This window comes from Eurypyga helias, unplaced genomic scaffold (assembly GCF_000690775.1).
Source record: "Eurypyga helias isolate BGI_N326 unplaced genomic scaffold, ASM69077v1 scaffold17826, whole genome shotgun sequence".
Taxonomy (NCBI): Eukaryota; Metazoa; Chordata; class Aves; order Eurypygiformes; family Eurypygidae; genus Eurypyga; species Eurypyga helias.
The window spans coordinates 1805-19669 of record NW_010257425.1 but is presented as its reverse complement, the minus strand read 5'-3'; the positions used below and the strand labels follow the sequence as shown (position 1 = coordinate 19669).

The window sequence follows — 17865 nt, the reverse complement described above, 5'->3', positions numbered from 1 at the left end:
AATACTGTTGTATTTGTACAAAATAGACCCTCGGGGCTACTGTGATCCTGGCTCTGGAAGAGCCCGTTGTAAATTGTTAGAACCCTCTGCCACTCCTGTTCACTGTGTAAAAATCAACTTACTCAGCTACTTCAACAACGCTGCTGGAAGAGCATTCACAGCCAGAAGGAAGAACACACAAGGCCTTCCTGGGGCCTTATGTAGCCAGGACAATTAAATCCATGTTGTAGTGCCAGTATCAGGAGAACCTGGCCAAAAGTGAACGATGCTTCACAAACAAATCAAATGCACAGATTTTAGTCTGGGTACAGTGTTTCTGCAAGGATGATGGGGTTGTGACGGTAGCAACACAAGCAGGGTTTCCACAGGGTACCGGAGACCGCCCAACGAAGAGCACACCGGTATTCCTGCAGAGTGACATGAAGGCTGTAGCGAGGCAGAAAGGATGCTTACTGGGCAGTTCAACTCATTCCAAGGGCTTCCCATGCTAAATCCACCAAAGCACAGCAAATTCACAGTGTCTATGGACACCATCCTCTGCCAATAAAAGCTCATCTCACCCTAACCTGGCGGTTCTCTTCCAAGGTGGAACGTAGCAGGGTTGTGGAGAAACGATTTGCCTGGGTAGCAGGCAGAGGGCAGCTGTGGCGCACTGAACAACACACAGAACCTGGGGGTTTTCTGTTAAGGAAACGACATTTTTAGCACACACAAAACTACGTAATATTCAGAAAGCTGGATATCTAATTCTGTTCAGTGTTTTATATTCAAGGAACAAATCCTCTTTCCAGAAAATCTGAAAGAGTATCCCTTTCCTCCTCATGCCTCCTTTTCTGATCAGCAGTAGGAGTAAATCCATACATTATAAGCTCTACTACTCCATTATTAATTTCTACGGAGTATATAGGATGGACTATAGATATGGAAAGAACACATTAAAAAAGTGCCGTACCATATAAATCTCATTAACTCTGAGCTGCTCAGCACACGAACTGATGGAGACATATGGGATGCAAAGCTCCACAGGACATCTACAATGGAAAACCTGTGATGGTATTTCTACAGTAAATGCCGAACATCAGGTGACACTTATAAAAATTAACACGCTAGGCCCAAAATTCAAAGTAATCCCATGTGTAACAACTAATTGTAAAATGAGGACTACCTTTTAGAACAATGTGTTTAAAGCAAAAACTCTAGCTAAATTTTTTTTTAATGACATCACAGCAAAGGAGTCAAATAAAAAATAAAGAAATAGAATGTAAAATGAAGTATTTGATCTTTTTAAAGATCAAAAAGATCTCTCCTGGTTGAAAAACTTACTCTTATGGAACAACATTAATATCTCTCAAGTTACCAACAGGGAAATCCTACTCAGCGTGAGGAACTGCAAAGAGGTAGAGATGCTCGCTGAATGCAGCGGGCTTAGTGGCGAATAGGGAAGAGGCACTGCGCAGACAGAATAACCTCGGGAGTTGAGTTCCTCATCCAAGGCCGGACGAGGCTTTGAGCAACCTGGTCTAGTGGAAGGTGTCCCTGCCCATAGCAGGGTGATTGGAACTAGATGGTCTTTGAGGTCCCTTCCAACCCAAACCATTCTATGATTTGTCGGTGCAAAAAAAGTCAAGTTGCATCTAGAAGGACAAACGTAAGCACACATAGTTCAAGTTTCCCAAATCCCAAGGGTTCAAAGAGGTCCTCCAGCTTCCACTGTAAAACCAGTCTTCTGCACATGCTCTGTGCCCCTGAGCAGCAAACCAGACTCCCTCTCTTATGTCAGGGCTACCTCACTTCCAGATTTCAGGGATGAGTTCACAACTGATGAGAAGCGCCGCTTCAGGTGACAATTACCCATCCCCAAAGGCTCCTGCTTCAGGTACCAAAGAGAAAAGTTTACCCCACAAAACCAAACACCAAGTCAACATTATCTTCAGATTTCAACTTTTAACAGACAAGTTTTGAGACACGTTTTATCCCTATCACTACGAGGCTGATGAATAGGCTATTTTTCAGAGCCTCTTCTCCAAGGAGTAGCATGCAAACGAAAAAATGCCAGAATTTAATTTTCTTTTCACATTTTTACTCAAGCCCCTGCTTATAGCAAATGAACAGAATTAGAGGAAAGCACACATTAAATACTGTACAAAGTATCAACGCTGTCGCGGAGCTAGTCCCTGAATACGCTCGCTCTATCCTCAGCCGTCTGCACCGCAGCTCCTCGAACAACACAAAGAGTATCCGAAGCCTGTCTCAGCTGCAATTCGTTATGACACAGGGCAACCGCAGCCCCCAGCAGGCTCCTTGTGCAGCTGAATTTGGCAAGACGAAAACGGTCAAGACTGTACTGTAACAAAAAGGAAAGCAGTTTACAGATGAAAAATAACCAAGCATAATAAATACATTTATCTTAAAAACCGATGAGCCCACAGTCCTGGAGCACGCTCTTCAGACAGCAAAACACATGATTTTCTCCTCTGGGAACGCACTTTGTGGGAAGTGCTATGCGTTGATGACCTGCAGGCAATTAACAGCTCCAAAACCTTCCAGGGAAGAAGAATAGATGACCATAGGGAGTTTCAACTGCCATCTTTAAGGAAAGATCTCCAGCAAGATTCTGTAGCTTCAGACCAGAACCCACAGCAACCACCAAGCTCCTCTGCAGTCTCCATCACTGCCATTTTCAGTGCAGCTGTTAGAAAGGCTTGGATTCTCCCTCGCTCCAATCAATGTGTTTATAGAGTGGCGTCGGTTTATGGAATTGACGTTTTTAGAGCTATCAAAGGCCAGCTTAAGGAGGAGGATCTTCTCCTCGAATGGCTTTGTACTTTGCCATGTCTTCCGGGAACACCTTTGTCAGTTCTTGAATTAATAGACTTTTAAATTTCTGGAAAGAAAAAGCAAGTATAGATGTCACCTGCTCAGTTTATTTAGCTTTCATCACGCAACGCTACCTGATAAACAGAAGCATTCGTACGCACACGGCTCTGCATTTCAGAGACTTAAGAGAAAGGCGCCCCAAAAACTCCTCAAAACCACACAGACAAACGCAAAATTACATTTACAGAATTCACAGACACGCTCAAGTGAAATCCGCTCGTAGAGCACCAGGCAAGCTGAAGTGCTTCTGATTTCCCACACATTAACTAGCATTTGCACCTGCGAAAGAGAAGAGGTAGTAGTACGGCAAACGCTGGTGCGTCAGTATCTGACCTTATGAAGCAAAGCTGGTAAGGGACACCTGCTCCTGATTTGATATGGAATCCCCTCCACCCCCAAAAAGGAACTCACACCCCACTTAGAAATACAGAATTCTGCCTACAGCTGCTACAAGCAGAGAGCGTATCGAAAGAAAGAGAAGCTGAGAACAAGGACACGTGTCTGTGTTCTGCAGCACAGGTTCAGAAAACCCTGAACGATGGCGTACAGCTGAAGTACTGTTATAAAGATGGACTCATGCTTATGTAACCAGTTTGACATACTCTTAAGATCCATTCAAGACTGGAAAAACACCTTCTGCATTGCTTATTTCTAAGACTCAGACACCTCACACACAGATCTGTAACAGCGTGGGGTACTCCTCCGTATTCAAAATGAAAACAGCAGATTAAAGAAAGAGGCCGTGATGCTACAGACACCTTTAGCCAAAACACAATCATAGGAACATCGGCACCTCCAACTGTGGGACGGCTTACAAGTTTCCTTTCCAGAACAGGCTGTATTAGCACCAGTTCAGGTACAGGGATGCAGAGCAATTTCTAATACAGGAATTTGATAACTGCACAAGGGAAAATCCCCCCATATATTCATAGGAAAGCAGAACTTACAAAATACTTCATTAAATTAGTACTTTCATTATTTCTGGTTTACCTTCATTGTGTCAATTTTTCCTTTTACTTGCTCATTTTTAGCCAAAGCTCGCTCCAGACACTCCTTAGTGTAAAGCTGAGGATTGCGGCCTTGATCTATGTATCTGCAAACAGGAGAGACACTACCTGAATGACCGTATTCCAACTAGGATGTTCCCCAAGGCACAGAATTATTCACCCTGCTGTCTTTTTATTAGTACGGTTATCTGAAACGTGCATTTTAAATAACACAGTTTAACTCCACCACTTTCCAAAGAGAGCTCAAGGAGGACTAAGCCCCGGCCAACAACAGCTGCCTTGGTACGCTGCTTTAAATCTTTGTTTCTAGGAAGCCTGGAGCCTGCAAAAAGGTATGAAAAGTAAACAAAATTTAACTACCCGGCTCTTCACAGGCTGAAATTACACGTGAACAAAGAAAAATTATCCTTTTCCAAGCAACTGAAAGGGCACTAACCATAAAGTAGCCCACTTAGTACATGGTGAGCAATAAGCACTTAGGAATCCAGCAACACAAGGATGAGGGGGAAGCGTACGTACTATAGAAAAGATTAACACATCTGTATCTGCAAACCTGTAAGCGTGTTTCTCCTTTGCAATACAACTGCCTGACAAAGGGCAACTCCATCACCAAATAAAGAAAACAGAACATTTAGGATTCTCACCATCGCTACAGCGAAAGCCCAAGTGAAAGAAGTGCTGTACAGCCAGTAATACACTAGAACACAGCAAACCAATGGTATTTGGACTTAGAAGAGACACTAGTAAATTAACTTGTCAGCTACAGCAGAAATGGTGTCTCCACCCTCTACATTCATGATTCTGCTTTCAATGTTACAATCTCACCATCGCTACAGCGAAAGCCCAAGTGAAAGAAGTGCTGTACAGCCAGTAATACACTAGAACACAGCAAACCAATGGCATTTGGACTTAGAAGAGACACTAGTAAATTAACTTGTCAGCTACAGCAGAAATGTAGCTGACACCTCTACATTCAGGTGTAGCCACCTGAACTGCCACCCTCTACGTTCATGATTCTGCTTTCAGTGTTACAATTCTCTGCCAAAAAAGAAGATTGCCACTACTGAAACTGAACACCTAAGTGTACTGGCCTAATTGATTTTCACCTGCAACTTTAAATCCTGATTCTAACCTGGTGCACGAGTATACGTCCAAAATGAAAGCTTACTTACCAAATCGCTAGATTTGGTAGTATCCATATCACTGCCTACCTAAGTAAAGTCAATGGAAGTTAAAAACAACAATAAAGATCTGATAGCAGGTGTGTAATTTAGCACTCCACTTACCCTTCTGCCTTCTCACAGGCAGAAGGTCCTTCTTACCACCTGCTGCCTGCTCACATTCTCGTGAGGCATTCAGAAAATGGAGTTTAAGAAACAAGAAGCCCTCAGGGGAAACATCCACACTGCAAAGACGCGCTACCTCAAATCACACCGACTACAGCACCTTCCCTTCCAAGCGCAGTTACTTACTCAAAAACTTCCAGGGGAACGCTGATATCGTGAAGCTGCTGCCGGCATTTGTCAATATCCTGCAAGCCCGTCACCATGAAATTCCTGTAAGAAGAAAACAGGTTGGTTTTAGCCAAAAAGGGGCGTACTACGCTAACCTTAACTGCGGCTGCCAGGCCAGCCACAGGAAACCCAGCGAGGGAGACTTGCGAAACTCTCCGCCGCTCCTTCAATATTTCACTAATATATCACGGACAGCTCCGCCGCCCAGCCCTTCCGGGCACCCTGAGGCACCCGACTGAGGGCGGAGGCAAAGGCCCCGCGTCCAGGCCTGGCAACGAAGCAGGGTGGCGGTGCGGCGAGCCCCTCACAATTTCTGGTTGAGACCGGTCTGGCTGCTGGGCTGGAAGTCGCTGACGATAATGCCGAGCTGCCGGATGTTCTCCACGAACTTTTCCAGGTGCTCCTCCAGAGAGTTTTTTGTCGACCTTCCCCGCCATCGCCATGACGGCCGTCCTCCCTCGCCCCACTTCCGGCCATTCGCGCATGCGCGGAAGGAGGGAGGCGGAGAGGCTGGGCAACCCATGCCTCATGCCACGCCCCCTCCTGTTAAGGCCACGCCCCCTCCCGCCCCGCGCCGACGCCGCTCCCGTGGGAGGGGGATGCGCGGAGGGGGATGGCGCAAATCCCGCATCTCCACACGCTATACAAAAACACCAGTGGGAAATACGAGAATTCTGGCCAGTCCGCCTTGAACTCCAGCGCAATTTATCATTTCTGACATTAAACATTTCTTGTTTTAATTACGCTTCTCGCCTTCTGGAAGGGTGCTCAGGTCGCCGGGTGTGCAGCAAAGGGAAAATGAATTACGGACAAAAATAAGATCCATAAACCCCAAGTTGCACGAGACAAAAATAAGATCTAGTCAGCTGCATTCCTGATTTATCACATACGTGATCACAAATCATGAGAAATATTTTTGGCCCTGAAGGTAATCACTGCTAAATTATAATTAGCATCTTATTATAAATGCCAAATAATTGGAGTTTGACATTATGGATCATTCAGTAGCCGTCGGCACTGCTTTCCTTTCTTTTGTTACCCTATAACACCTTCAGGAATTTTTCAGTAGATCCCAGCAGAACAGGAAGCACACACGGTGATTAATAGCACCTTTGAAAAAATTGCCATCACTTCTTCCAAAATGGTGAGATTTGCAGACTCGCTAGGAATTGCCATGGGCTGCCAGACAGGGACTGGTGGACCTGTCTGGTCCAGCTCCTGAAATGCCTCTCTGATTGATTTCTTAAAGACGTGGTCTTTCCTACCAGTCCATTCCTATAAAACCACTATAACTCACTCTCATTATTTTTTTTTTTCAGTTATCCTTATCCTCAAGAAATATTAGCACATCACTAATATATTTAGACCATCTTTTTGGATCTCTCTGCTTTTGAGACTTTCCCCTTCCTGTGCTCCATAGACATAAAACTGTTCCTCATCTTCAGACCCATTCAAAACTTGTGTCTGGCTCCAATCTGATATCCACCCCCACAATGTACCAGAGGTCGAACCCTAGTCCTGATTTATCTGCAGTGCAGGGCCCACTCCCTTCTCTGAAAGCTTTTTGAAAAGGTGGATTCATGCTTTTTCCCATGTTGCCCTTCACTGTTAGGTGGGGCTGCCTGTGACTGTCCCAGCACTTCACTGCATCAAACTCCCGCCAGCTCCTGTGAGACCCCACCTGGGGTACTGTGTCCAGCTCTGGGACCCCCAACATAAAAAGGATTTCGACCGGCGGGAGTGAGTCGAGAGGAGGCCATGAAGATGCTCAGAGGGCTGGAGCCCCTCTGCTATGGGGACAGGCTGAGAGAGTTGGGCTTGTTCAGCCTGGAGAAGAGAAGGCTCCGGGGAGACCTTATAGCACCTTCCAGTACCTGAAGGGGCTACAAGGAAGCTGGGGGGGGCTTTTTACAAGGGCCTGTAGTGACAGGACAAGGGGGAATGGGTTTGAATTGAAAGTGGGGAGGGAGGTTTAGATTAGATATCAGGAAGAAGTTCTTCATGGAGAGGGTGGTGAGGCACTGGAACAGGTTGCCCAGGGAAGCTGTGGATGCCCCATCCCTGGAAGTGTTCAAGGCCAGGCTGGATGAGGCTTTGAGCAACCTGGTCTAGTGGAAGGCGTCCCTGCCCATGGCAGGGCGTTGGAACTAGATGGTCTTTAGGGGGCCTTCCAACCCAAACCCCTCTATGATTCCATGATTCTAAATTACTTGCCTCGCCATCCACAGCTGCAAGCTGCTGCCTGCTGGTACAGGCTCTGGGTTAGGGATCATCTCTGTGAAGTCCTCAGCACAAACGGACCTAACTTGTGGGTAAAGGCCATACATGCAGCTTGGATACGGGTAACTGCCTAGATCTGAGGAGCAGATACTTTTCTGCCTGTCTCGCTCCCCGTGTCTGATCAGTAGATACGCTCAGCCTGTGCCTGATCCCACTCACAAAGGCAGCCCTCATACTTCTCTTTTATCTGGTAATGAAAACGTATACCCAGAGTTCAGGATACCTGGAATGTAGTCTCTTTTTTATCCACAAGGATCAGAGCCTACAAAAAGCCTTGACCTCAGAGGCTGGGATACATTTGGTAGTGGGGTCCGTTCAGTCCCTGTGGCTGCTCTACTTTGTGTGAAAATGAAGTATTGCTTGAGCAATGGGAACAAAGGGTTTGGCATACCACACAGAAAGAAACGGAGGAACCGGTGGCTGGTTAAGGGCTCATTATCTTCCCTGCCTGTTTTATATCTGCTAATTACCACTGTTCCTCTAAACCATGTAAGAAATAGAAGGAGTAACAGACAGAGGTTCACTTGATAATAAAAACCACAATGCAATTATCTGGGGAATGACAAAATATCAGTCTCTATTAAATAATCCAACTATTATTTTCCCTGCGGGAAGATTATCTGCCATGCATAAATCCCCGTGGCACATCACAAAAACTGTATGTTTTATAAATAGCTTATTTCCAGTATGTCTGTTTTCAGTTGAATCTGAGAAGATCAGACCAGTAATGTCAACAGACAAGAACCTGATGTTTTGATTCACAATGAAGGATCTGAATGGATGTTTGAAATAAGAACTAAACTAAAAAAGATATGATCTTCAGATTTAATGCATTTTATGCATTTTAAGCAATAACTTGTGACTGATTCTGTTCCACAATGAGAACCATCAAAATCAGCAATTCTTAATTTCTTGGATGTATTTTTTTCATTAGTTATATATTTTTCCGTTGATGATCTCAGTGACAACAACAAAAATGTAAAAAACACTCTAATGGTCAGTTTCTGTTCAGGGTTACCATGCTAGTTCAGTAGAATAAAGTTGGGTCTTTGCTAAATATAAAGCACTGTTCAGGAGTTTATAAGATTAAGTGCGCTAAGCCAAAATTAAAAAGCAAGCAACTGTAAAGAGCACTAAATGTTAAGGAAAACACAGTACTGTGCAAATGTGAAATTGTAAAAACAAACCTAGGCTGCAAAAAGTAATTAATCAGTTCTAGACCTATGTAGAATATGGTGTACTTACCAGACAAGATCTGAATATGAGGAACAGGGAGGCCGAATTTTGAAAGAACAGTCTAAATACATGCAATTGTGTCAGATGTGGCTCTGCAGGCACAAAAGGTTGGGATTCAAACAAAAGAGTTGCTTTATATCTATCTTTGCTTATGGACAACCACATTCAGCAGAATTACAGAGCAGAATAACTTGCTTTAAATTGAATAACAAAAATGGGCTTTGAGGTACTGTTAAAACTTCCTCTCCTTCCTCACTGTGGGAAAGCCTGTGGCTGCTGGAAATGAGCAAATGACTTCTAGCTTGCTTGTGACGACTGAAATCTGACAGATGTGCTTTACCACATCCAACTCAGGTAAAGCATCTGACAGGAAAAAAAAAAAAAAAAAAAAAAATTGAATATCAAATCTGTATTTACTAGGCTACCTAGGTTAGATTAATAAATTTTGTTAGATATATGTGTACAGTGCTTTATAGTTAAAAATTGCTATAAATATTTTACCAGTTGTTAAATTTGTCTCATGATCACCTACTTGGGCAGTGTTTTCCTGGTTGGGGAGGATGGAGGGGGAGGCGGGGGAACTAAAACAAAGGAAGAAATAAAGTCTGATAAATAACACAATTGATCAATAGGTACATAAAGACAGAAATATTTAGAAAAAAAAATTCACAGTTCATGATGTAAGTTACCATACTGCACTGCTGCCCTGATTTCCATGCAGAGAGCAGGCAACAGCTTGTTTGTAAGATGGACATCTGCACTGGGTAGTTAAGTAGGGTTTGTAATAAAGGATAGAATGAGAGGGCTTGTGGATCAATATGACCCATTTGGGAAGAGTAGCACAGATTATGTAAAAGAAAATCCTGTTTTGTAAACCTCTAATGATTTTTTCGAGGGGTCAGCAAGCATGTAGATGAGAGTGATCTAATTAATACAATCTACTTGAATTTCTCATCAGCGCTTGGTGAAATCCTTAACCAAAGCCTTTAAGGAACTAAAGTAATGGAATAAGGGCAGAAATCCTAGACTGAATAAAGAACTGATTGCCAGATAGGAAATGCAGGATAGATGCAAACATTTAATTCTTGCAGGGTAGAATCATTCCCAGAGGAGTTTTACAGGGAACTGGGTTGAAAATGGTGTCATCCAATGTGTTCACAGATGACCCAGAAAAGAGATCAGGTGGTGCAATGAGAAAATTGGCTTATGAGAAAGTTATTTGGCAGAATAATGATGCATATAGGTTATAGGAAACTGTAGAAGAACCTGAAAAGGCTTGGTGGCTGGACAAGTGTCAGAAGAAATTCAGACAGATAACGTAAAGCGCTGCACATAGCAAGCAAAATCACATGAATATTCATGGTCTGTTTGCCATTATTATGCAGGAGCAAGACTTGAGGATCACAATAGGAAGTTCTATGAAAGCATCAGCTCAGTGCTCAGAAGTGGTCAGAAGTCATACAGAGAGTTAGGAATTGTTAGGAGAGGAATTTGAGAACAAAGTAGAAAATGTTCTGGTTCCCTGGAGCAGACCTGGAAAAGAGTCAGAGAAGGGCTGCCAAGATGACTGTAGATGTGAAATGGCTTCTGCACTAAGAAAAGATGAATAGACAGGGACTCTTCAGCTTGAGAGACAGTCCACTGATGAGAGCTATGACCCATACTTTGCTGTATCTACAAAGCCATGAGTAGTCTGGAGCTCAGACTGTCTTCCAGCACAAAAACAAGGGCCCATCAAATTAAAGTCAGCAGGAGACATCTTCAAAACATGCAAAACCAGGAGATTTTTGTCATGCAGGGTTTAGCAGCCCTGTAGATTTATTTGCCAATGGATGCTATGGACAGCAAAAGCTTACCTGGGTCAAAGGGGAAATGGGACAGATGCTTGGTAGGGAGAGTTGGAGAGAGGTAGATAAGCCACACCTGGCTCAGGAAATCCCATGAACCAAAGGTAATCCAAGCCCAGGACAGTAGTCAGGAGTGATCTCACAGATGCTTTTTCTTGTCCTCACTTTTAGCATTGGCTTCTGGTTACTGCTGAGCACAGCATGCTGGCCCAGATGAAGCCTTCCTCTGAATCTGGGTGGTTACTGTTATGAGGTCCTGAGTGCCTGAACTGTCAAAGAATGGCTTGTGCTGTGTAGGATGTAGACAGATTGCATAGTGGTTTCTTACCAAGCAGACCATAAAAAGGTTGATTTGAGAATGCTTATATGTCCTTCAGGTCTGGATAAAAGCTCAGCTCACTGTTTTCTTACTCGGTGGTATATATAGAATCATAGAATCATAGAATCACTAGGTTGGAAAAGACCTTAGAGATCATCCAGTCCAACCGTATCTGTCCACCACTAAACCATATCTTTCAGCACCTCATCCACCCATCTCTTAAACACATCCAGGGATGATATACCTCAGATAAATTACTTTTCCAGTATCATATGGCACAAGGCAGTGTTTAATTACTGAAAGTGCTGGTATAGTCACTTTTTCTTCTCAGAAATATGAAAAGTGACAAATAATTCATGTGTTTGTCCATCTCTGGAACTGTGATTCTCCTCCCAGCTCCTGTATTCTGCTGCTAGCCAATAAAGTGGAAGAAGTGAATAAAGAAAATAAAACACATTGAATTCCAATGATGTATGTTTTCTCTCCTGTCTTTCTCACTTTCTGCCTTTGACTTTGTTACTATTTTCTTCTGCAGGATTGTATTGAATGCACTTCTTCCTCATTCTGCAGATCCAGAAATGGAGGTTGAAATTTCAGGTCATTAACTGGGAGCATCACCTGTCTAAAATATTCCATTTTATGAGCCAGCTACACTTCTTTGTTATAATTATAACAGGTGATAAGCAAAAGAGAAGCAAGGAAGATAGATATGTGCAGCAAAGAGGATACCATTTACCTGCTCTTGATGTATCAGGCTGACGATATTGGTGTTTAGGATGCTTTTCGACTCACTCAGAAGCATGCTGTATTTTCACATTTTACCACATAAAAATAATGTGATACAATAAAATAAACACTTTTTTAAAAGTCCCATTATTCAGCTGAATAAGAGGTGTAATTATAGTTTCCATAAATATTTGGTATGTAACAATTTACTCATTAATGACTTGAAATAACAAACATCTTACCACAAATTAGCATGATGATGGATTTATGCACCATGGCTGGATCTCAGTCTTACTGAAATAATCTAAATTTATTTATCGAAGAAGAAACAGGATCAGGATTCTGTTCCTACAGTAATTTTTGCTCTTCCAAGTCCTGTAGATCTGGAAATGTTCTGGGACCTAATCCAAAGATAACTGAGCCCTGTGAGACTTTCTATTGATAGTAAAGGATACTGGATAACAGAGCCTATTCTCACAACTTTGGATCCAAGGAGGTCAGGAAGACACAATAAAGGACTTATATATATGTTTCAGGACAGGCACATTATTTCCATAGTGCAGACAATTCATCTAGATCTGCAATACTGAAAAATTTTATTCCATGGTACCCTTAATATCCCATAAAGAATTAATTCTTAATTTTATTTTTTAAAAAATATGCTGAGAAATCAGTAGAATTATCCGGGTTTTTTTTTTCCCTTGGAGTGTTTTATCTTATTCATCAGACTCAGTTTGTGTTGCATCCATATTGCTGCCATATGTCATTTAAAGTAAAATTAAGAGCTATTCTTCTGAAATGCAGAGTTGCTTTCAATCTTTATGAAGTAGCTTGATGTGAATTCTTTTCCCATGGGTATGAGAAACACGTATATATATTGTATATATTGTGTTCTTAGAAAAATATTCTTTTCATTATATGATACCAACAAGTAAGGCTGATTTGCTGCCTTTTTTTTTTTTCCTGTAACTCAGAATAACTACCACACTGTATTTAAAACTGATACTTTTTTCATTACCAGAGATGCAGGAAAGAAGTCATAGGAAATATCCCGGGCAGTGAGGTTTGCTAAGACTTCCAGCCCACATACTAGCAAATGAAATGGACCTGGGACCATTCTCCAGCCCTGAGTCCAGGTGGCACGGAGCAGCCCTTATTTGTAGGCTGTGAGGGACTTCAGAACACAGTGGGGCAAAAAGCTTGAATGTGTATTCATGGTGAGGCACTGGAACAGGTTGCCCAGAGAAATTGTGGATGCCCCATCCCTGGAAGTGTTCAAGGCCAGGCTGGATGAGGCTTTGAGCAACCTGGTCTAGTGGAAGGTGTCCCTGCCCATGGCAGGGGGGTTGGAACTGGATGGTCTTTAAGATCCCTTCCAACCTAAACCAGCCTATGATTCTATGTAGCTCCTTTAGTCCATCCTGTCGTGTGGACACTGGACACAATTATAGCCAGTTGGCTCTCTGGTGTACCTTATCATGCAGGTAGGCATTCCTTCCTGAAAGGCACTACGAGACAGGCAGGTGTGGAGCTAAATACTGTCCTTCTACTTTTTTTTTTTTTTTTTTTTTTTTTTGGGGGAGTGGAGGGGCAGTGTCACGTAACTCTTCAATTTTAAATTCATCCTTCATGCTGTTGTGGGTTCATATCCCACCCTCTTCACAATCTGCCTGCATCGCTGAATAAGATACCTCACTGTTCATGTCCAGCATCCCATCTTTAAATAGATTTTATTTACAGAAGTCATTTGGGGAAGACTGTAATTTATAAATCAATTCTTTCCACACCTCTGTTTACCTGATGAAGAAATGCTTTGTTGTCCAGTTAGTTTTGTTTTGAGATATCTATTCTGTGCTTTCATCAAATAATTGAATCATCTCTCAGACTTCTATAGGATAAATTAAGCACACTGAACTCTTCACACCATTTTCTTTAATGACTTTCAGCTTTTTCAGTGTTTCTATTTTGTCAGTATTGTCAGAAAAGGGAAGATGATCTGCACATCAAAATATGGTATTGGTCTCTGCAGAGATATTGGTCCCTATTTTCCCATGCCTTTAACTGCTCACTCTTTTCTTGATGGTACATCGCAGGACTGCAAAACTCCTCCTGCCACAAGATTCCATGGGAAGCATATGCTGACCTGATACATTATGACCCCTAATTTACTTTAAAGTTTGCCGCTATAGAGAATATATAGTCTCTAGTTACATGAACTTGCACTATCTCCTACTAAGATGACTTTGCAAATTGTTTTTATTAAAAAGTATTTATTTTACAAAGAAAACTATTCAATTATATCTGCATCTACCCTATTTATCATGCTACTGGCCTTTCTGTACGCTCTTTCTTTTATTTGCAATTTCATATTTACCTCCAGATTATCAATACAACTATTAAATTATGCCGGTAACACTCCCCCGGGGAACTCTCTTGGCAATATTGCCAAATAAAATCCTACTCAGGAGCAGCCCTGGGAGCAGGTCACCTGGTCAGCTGCATTGCTCCCCAAAGTGATTTCAGAGTGATTGGAAACAGCCTCATGTGAGATAAATTCCAGGTGAAGACTAGCATAAGGGATTGCTCCATGGTCCTTTTTTTACAAACTACATGGATGACACAGTGTCAGATTTGCCTTGCTCAGCCTACTAGTCCAACACTATCCCAACAGACTTCCTGTCCCTGTGTGTCTCCACAAGCCCTGGCTCAAGCTGTACCACATACATCATCTTATAAAACCACCATTTTCAGGGTCATTCAGTGCCCCTCCCTTCCCAAGAGGGCAGCTGTAGTAGTAGCACAGCCTCTCAGGTTGCTTTCTGTACTACAAAGGGTGAGAAGATGGAGCAGGAATAGCTGCCTTTTGTGATGACCATCCCACAGACCATATCCCTTGGCTTCTGTCTGTGCCTGCTGCTTCCCTTCTGCTCGCTAGCACAGAAGAATGCCTGGTGGCCCTCCTGCCAGAGCAGTTCTTCTGGGATGTGAGTTCAGGCAAAACACCCCTGAAGCAAAACGTGGCCTACAAATGGAGGTGTCAGCAGAGAAAATCAGTATGGGCAACAGTTCACCGTGGTACATCGATACTGGGAACAAATGTGTCTTCCTTGATTCTCTTCCATCCATAGACACTTCTGAAAGCCTGATCTTGCCTTGGTGGAAAAATACTGTTCTCCAAAGGATGGAGAAATAGAAGGCACAGGGGGTGCTAGGGGCCATGACAGAGAAGGCCAGTCAGGCACAGGTGAGGAACAGCCTGCCCCAGTAACAGAAAAAGGCTGAGGGAAGAGGAAGGGACCATCTCAGGACAAGAGGAAACCAAATAAGACAAACTGATCAGGAATTGTTTGTTGCCCTCCCTATTCAAAGACCGTGGTACTACTGGGTTGATATCAACCCTTCCACTGTCTGTCTTCCCTCTACCACCAGCACAACAGTGGCAGATGTACTTACAGCCTCTGTAGATAGGGACCACAGGAACAGGGATGAGGCCTTGGCCAAGCCTCATGAGACACAGGTCTCACGGAGAGTCTACGAGTAGAGAAAAGGGAAATGAGGCCAATCTTATGCTGGATTATTGCTGCTACGCTGCTGAGCATCGGTTCGGCATCAGCTGTGCTCATGTGGCCTCTGTGGGTCTGGCAACCCTAGCAAAGGTAGAACTAGGCTTGGTATTACAAGGGGCAGAGCAAACAAAACACAAACAAAACTTGCAATAAAAAAAAATAAAGTTCTGAAATGGCCAACCAGCATTTTTCCTAAGGTGCAATGGGAATATAAAGCGCACACTGGGCGTTTGACAGGTGACACCACTGCACAAATGGCTGAGCAAATGCATATGCCAGAGATAAGGTTCAGAGTTCAGTCTGCACATGTGTCTGAAAATGGCTAGAGCAGGTAAGCAACACCTGGCACAGCACAGATACTCTAAGGGGTCATGCAGGCTGATGTCAATGGGTGAGAAGCGGAGTTGGCATCACTGGGAAAGAAACACTGAGGCATCATCAGTCAGGCAAACTGTGAAGGCAGGTGTATTTCAAGTGATTCTGCTGTGATAGCCAGCTATGACTCAGTGGTTGTGTTTAGAACAAGCATTATCCATCACCAATCTTGTATTTGTGGTTTAGGTCTACAACAGAGCTAATTTAATCTGCTATGGAGGCATGTCTTAAACCCAAGAACATTTCTTCTTTCTATTTCCCATATCTTAGTCTGGAAACAAGGATGTCTGGGGTCATCCATTCTGTCTCAGGCATCCAGATAAAGCAGGATTCTTTAGAAAACAAAGAAGTTACTAATTTCTTCTAGTATAGTTAATTGCCACATATTAGCTTTCACGGGAACAGCCAGGCATGAAACAGCCAGCTGATATTTGCTCTATAGTACAGCCATTCCGGTCCTGGCAAACATCTTCTGCAGCTCACAGCAGCCCAGTGACTGCGGTACCTCCCAGTGCTTCCAGGATTGCAGCTCCTCTTTGTAGAGGATGTTGAAGGAGAAAGTGTATGTGGTTGCTAAACCTAATGGGGAGAAGCCTCTATCTTTTGGCTTGCTAATAACTAACCCAGCAGCCAACCTGCAACTATGTATGCAGCTTCTGATAATCCATGATTTCTCTGTGCATCTTCACGTGTAGAGAGTGAGCAGGAAAGGACCTGCACTGATCCCATACGTGGGACAAAAGCCTTTCTTCTGCAACATCTATGACTGCAGCCACAGGCCGACAAACCGTTTGTTCTTTGCATGGTACATAACACAGTGGTCACTAGATTCCTCCTTACACCGGCTCGGCAGACGCAGCAGTGAAGCTTGCAAGGAACTGCCATTTCTGCTTTCAGAGTGCAAAGGAGCTGACACCCCAAAATGTATTTCCTGAACCTAAGTGGTGAAGCACATGAAAGTCATCTAACCGTAAAAAGGACCAGCGTGGCATAGCTGATGCTGTGAATTGAGTCTGCTTGCTGTTCTGACCATGCCCATGGGTAACTGCTGACATTGGTCAGTCCTGTTAACAGATGTGTCATCTTTTGTCAAATCCCACTGCTGGAGCAGTGTTTCTATAACGTCGTGCAGATCTGACCCTCCTTCAGGGCCTGCGGGTTTTCCTGGGATTGCTTTGAGTAAGCTAAGGATTCATCTCTCCAGCCAAGGACCAGTGAAGTACCAGCCGGTGGCAGCAGCAGCTTCTACAAGATCAGGGTGTGAGGCCTTGATCACAGATCCTGGCCACAGTGTGTGACAGTGTATATAAATACACACTCTTCACTTCTAAGGAACTGAGCCATTGCCAATAATCTTGCAACTAAACAATCTATCTTGTGAAGAATTTAGCTTCTCTAACCCTTTGTTGACCCCTTCGAACTTTTTCCATAGTAGCTTGGGGTTTACAACTGGCATCAAGAAAAAGGAAGATAAAGCATGTCTCCTACTATTGTGGTGACACTGCTGATGTTAAGATCTTAGGAAAAAAGAGGAAGAGTTCATTACTATAAATGCGTTGCAATTGACCTTTCTATGGCTGTGTGCTGTAAAGAGGAAAATGAGAGAATACGGTGAGATTTAAGGGAATACGAAGGTAAAAGATTAACCGGAGTCAAAGCAAAAGTGTTTAGCAGACATCAAAGGTGGAAGTGTGTTGTTCTGGGATCCAAATGCGATCTTATCATCATCTTATACAAAGGTTCCAACACTTTCCCATCTTTACTAAAAGTACCTCACTGGGTGCCTTCTTCACTTAAAGATGCATCATGCTGGCAGCACATCCTCTTTATCCCTTCTACCAATACACTCCTCTTCCTTTATCTCTTCTTTCATTGTCTGCTCCTCCAGATGTAATTCTTCACAGAGATGGTGGTGAGGCACTGGAACAGGTTGCCCAGAGAAGCTGTGGATGCCCCATCCCTGGATGTCTTCAAGGCCAGGCTGGATGAGGCCTGGAGCAACCTGGTCTAGTGGAAGGGGTCCCTGGCCATGGCAGGGGGGGTGGAACTAGATGATCTTTAAGGTCCCTTCCAACCCTAACCATTCTTCTATTCTATGTACGTAAAAACTCCTTATCA

At 43.4% G+C, this 17865-nt stretch overlaps 1 protein-coding gene across 1 annotated transcript; it reads right to left on the bottom strand.

Annotated features, from left to right (window-relative positions):
• Nucleotides 1-2476: 2476 nt before the first annotated feature.
• Nucleotides 2477-5841, bottom strand: MED10 (mediator complex subunit 10). Its single transcript, XM_010154019.1, is given in 5 exon segments — nt 2477-2884; nt 3868-3970; nt 5357-5440; nt 5707-5816; nt 5818-5841. Coding segments are annotated over 5 exon segments (417 nt in total). The 3' UTR covers nt 2477-2788.
• Nucleotides 5842-17865: the final 12024 nt, after the last annotated feature.